A 4538-nucleotide genomic window follows, 5' to 3' on the forward strand; every position below is an offset into this window, starting at 1 on the left:
TAAGGTGGGATAGAACTATCACCAGTCAACAAGATTACAAGTATATTCACTTAGATAATATTGATCCAATGACAAGTCATAGGATGAGTGTGAGGTGGGACAAAACCGTGGTGAACCAATAAGATTACAACAAGTATAGTCACTTGATTTTATTGATTAAATGGAGATCAAATGGTGAAACAAGTCACCTGACAAATGTACATGGGCTCAACAAGGACTTCTCTGGAAGGGGTGGTTTAAGGAGGTTTGGTTCTCCACCCCAAGGTTACTGATGACTACTTACAATAGCAATCACTGTTGTTCAACCCTAGGAGAATATATGGAGTATATTCTTTTTCTCAAAGCCTGTCCTTCAGTGAATAACCTCCAGCCACAGCTGGCTCCTGCACTGACCTTTTGAGGACTCAGCTTTCCCTGCCTGCCTACAATATTTCTACCTAACTTAGCTATCTATAATATGCCCTTCTGAAGAAGTACCCCTGGATGCCATGAGGGACCAAGGATTGAAGACCCATCTGGCTGCTGCAGCAGGAGAGGGTTGTAATTATGTTAGAGATACCCCACAGAGGGTCTATCTAAAGCCCTTATAGATGCCAGGTGTTCAACAAGAAAGGTTTCCTTAGGGAGGTGGTGCCTAAGCTAAGTCTTTAACAATAAGTAGGGGTTAGTCCTGGAGCAGACAGGAAGAGGCACCCCAGGTAAGCAAACAGCTCTGTGCAATGACTTGGAGTGGAACAAAATATTTTGCTTCAGGCTGACTATAAATATATAACCTTCCCTAAACAAAAGAGATATTTGGGGGCAGGGCAGGCACAGCTGTTTCTTTATAATACCACTGTGAATTTCACTGACCAGGTTCTAAGCCCATCCTGAGCAAAAGAGAGGCCAGCATTTACTTTCCTGTACAAAGAATGAGAGCCTACGTTACTTAAGTAGCCTGGTACATTGATAGAAGCTTACTCTCAAAAGGATATAATGATTTTATAATATACTTCTGGATAGTTCTCATATTCTGCAGTCTATCTTTTCCTCTTGGAAATCAGAGGAATTCTGCTTTTGAAGAATGAACTTTTTAGTGGGCAAGTCCTGTCTTACTGTCAGCACTATACAGGAAATAGAACCAAGGAGAACATTTGCCCCAAACTGAGGTTTGGGGCGAGAGCGCTAAAGAGAGCTGTCCAGATTACAGGCAATGTTCTGTGACTCTCTCTCATAATAACCAATGTTGTATTTAAAACTAATTTAGGAAAATAACTACCTGAGGAGGTATATGTGTGTGGGGGGGTGAAGTTGGGGGGAGTGGGAATATATGCATATATGGAAGGCCGTAGAGGATGTGTTTATCTGGGTCTTTGAAAGTTGCAAACATGAGCATAGGAATTTTTATAGCAGGATAATTCTGCACAGTGGCATAATTCCAGGCACTGGCTTTCTAACTAGCTCCTATAGGAGAATTGATATCCTGAAATACCCATTCTCACTGGCAACAGTGTGCTTTTTATCAAAACTACTAAAAAAAGAGACCATTTTATTTTGTAATTCTGATTTATTTGCCATCTGTGGGGAGTCAAGCTATTCCAGTATTTGAAAGAGAATGTGTGTTGATTGCTTCCCAGCTTTGCGTGGTGTCCCTGGCACTATTCAGAACACTCATTGGTTTACATTGTGAAGATGTGATGCTACAACTAATTTTAAGGTGAGTTACCTATTTTTTCTCTTTAAAGAAAATTCACTCTGTCTGATCATTATTTTATTTAACTTTGATACTTAAGCTAAGTAGGGGCCATGTTTCCAAAGAGAGAATAATCAAGCGTGCCAATTGAGTTCTTGCATTACTTCTCAAGGTTATTTTCATTTTATTACGAAGAGTTTTTCAAGGCCATATGCATTATATTATGAATATATTCATGGAAACAGCAGATAGAATGTTTGGAAATTTTCAAAAGCATTATAAAAGCTCTTCAGGATTATGGCTGAACTTCTTTCTCCCCAAATATAATCGTTAGTGCCTTCGTTAGTAAGAACAACTTTTCCAAATATGAAATGCTATTGAGTATCATTAATTTATCTTACTTTGTTAGTGGTGGACTGGCTGATCCATGAGTACATTTCAGTTCAGTAAATACTTAATGCATGCTCTGCAGAGTTCCTTGAGAGGGGCAGATAAACTGGAAAAACTTTGTAAAAGTGGTAAAGTCTGTCCACCAGAAGTGCAGGTGGGGGAACAGTGTAACGAAGCAGCTCATATTTGAAGATGGGTACTGGAGTCTGAGCAGAGTGCTATTAAGATGACCTTTGTGTGATCATTCAAGCAGGCGATAAAGTGGCGCTGAAACCTGCCTTGGCCATGCTGTGCCTTTTCTTCTCTGGGTCTCTGGGGAAGGGGTCTGCTTTTGTGAAGGAAAGCAGTGATGCTTTACTGTTAGCTCTCAGTTCAGCCTTGCATTCTGGTGCAGAATTCTAGAAACCTCTGCTGGGTGTTGCACTTCTTTCCTCATTTTAGCTGAACCCAAATCCTGGGATTGACTCTTTGAGGACTAGCTGAGAGGAGCAGAGGGCAAGCGCTCCAGGTGGCATGCTCCATGCCTCCATGCCCTGCTGATGGTGTGGAGCAGAGACCCTGTATCCCCAACTCCTTCCTTAGTGAGCTTTCTGATTCTTTACTTGCTCTGCCCTTGGGAATAAGGGCAGATGAAGCCCAGGGCAAGGGAAGGGGCAGGTGACCAGAGGTTTCCCTTGTCCCTGGCGGGTTCCATGTAGTATGAGTAGAGCCTACAGAGAAAGCATTCATCATGGAATACTGGTGTTCTCAGTTAGGGAGCTGTGGAAAAGTAAAGGCACAGCAAAGTGGTATGAGGAGAGCAGCAGCAGCAGGACCCAGGAACTGCTGAGACATGCACGTTCCTGGCTCCTCCTGGAACCTACTGGATCAGAAACTTGAAGATGGGGCCCAGCAAGCGGTGTTGACACGTGCTTCGGAGAGTTCTGGTTTACCGCTGAGTTTGAGGGATGGTGAGGTATAGGGGTAACATCCTGCAGAGGGAATGATTAAAATGAGTCTGAAAAGGTTCATGGTTGTATATCATAGAGGGTCTACCAGTCATTTTGTGCAAGACTATCACCTATTAGATTTTTAGGTGAAAAAGAGTTTTGAACTTTTTAGGGTTTAGATAACGTCATCAGTAACTAATCTTATAGCATTAGCAAAGAATAAATCCAATCATAAGCACACTGGGTAGTCTGTCCTAAAAGGATTACTTTAGCTTCCCATCAAGTGTCTACTGATATGACAGAATGCGTTAGCAAGGCTTGAATGAAGACCAGAACAGCAACTTGGTGAAATCTTTTCTATTGCCAAAAAAACCAGGCTTTTATTCCAGGGTGGGTAAAACCTGATTTATTTAAATGTCAGATTTTCAAATACTGCTCCTTTGGTGACAGGAAAAGCAGCTAATTTTGTGAATACCTTGCAGGCTGCCTTGGTTGGGAGGTGCAGAACTCTCCTGCTGAGGGTCACCAGGACCTAGAGGCTCAGGTGGTGGGGGCTTTATTTTCTGGCTCTCCAGGGACCTTACAAGATGAGCCCTAATCCACTTGTGCCTGTTCTTAAAGTCCAAGATTAAAAATGTCCTCAGAGATGGCAGGAGCCTTGACTTCTCTTGAAACCCAGATGTGTACCTTATGAAGATGGAGGAATCAGCTCTTGTTTGAAGTATGTGCATGTCCACCTCAGGGCTGATCAGATCCATAGTGAATAAGGAGAGTGCTGCTGAGCATGTTGTCAGAAGTTCCAGCCCAAAGGCTGGCCAGATAGCTCAGCTGACTAAAGCACCTGCTTAAGCAGAGCACAGCGGCTGGGGTTCAATTGTAGGCATTCTGTGCCAGCCCTGCCCCTGGGACACGCTCAGATGGCAACTGAGACTGGGCATGGTGGCATGCACCTGTAATCCCAGCACTTGGGAGGCTGAAAACAGAATCACTATGAGTCCATTCTACATGGCAAGACCCTGTACACCCTGTCTTAAACTCATAAAAAAAAAAAGAAGTTCCATACCAAATTGAGGTCTGAGCTTAGATCTGAGATCTAACTGCTAGAGTGAGGCTCTCTGAGCCCATGCTTGCCCACCTGCCTTCCTACAATACAGTAGTGCACTTGTTGCTCATTGAATCCTTCTTCTAGTTTCACTGCACTGCCTAAGCAAGTCTATGAGGCAAGTGAATGAGAAGACTGACAAGAGACCACTGTTCCTGATCTCTTCCCTCTAAACTGCTGGTTTTATTTGACCTATTTTGGTTTTGAAACATGCTGTGTTATAAGGTTATTGGGAAGACCAACTGTGATATCTGTGAAAATGTTTTGAAGTGATACAAAGTACTACACAAACTTCAGCGAGGAGAATTTTCTAGAAAATGCGTTGCAAGTTTCATGAAACAGTATCTTTTCTGATCTAGAGTATATCTCCAAAGCAAGGGCAATGAAAAAAACTTTGGAGACCAAGGAGATGGCTTAGTGGAATAAGCGCTTCCCTGGCAAGCAC

General features: G+C 42.8%; 1 protein-coding gene across 13 annotated transcripts in view; it reads left to right on the forward strand.

Annotated features, from left to right (window-relative positions):
* Positions 1-4538, forward strand: part of Fam160a1 (family with sequence similarity 160 member A1) — a 337219-nt gene that overhangs the window by 306091 nt on the left and 26590 nt on the right. For all 13 annotated transcript variants that reach the window (XM_023723673.1, XM_023723674.1, XM_023723675.1 and 10 more), the window contains one exon: positions 1617-1696. In XM_023723673.1, coding sequence (XP_023579441.1) covers positions 1617-1696 — 80 coding nt within the window. The remainder of the gene's footprint in view (positions 1-1616; positions 1697-4538) is intronic.

This window comes from Octodon degus, unplaced genomic scaffold (assembly GCF_000260255.1).
Source record: "Octodon degus isolate 3935 unplaced genomic scaffold, OctDeg1.0 scaffold00101, whole genome shotgun sequence".
Classification (NCBI taxonomy): Eukaryota; Metazoa; Chordata; class Mammalia; order Rodentia; family Octodontidae; genus Octodon; species Octodon degus.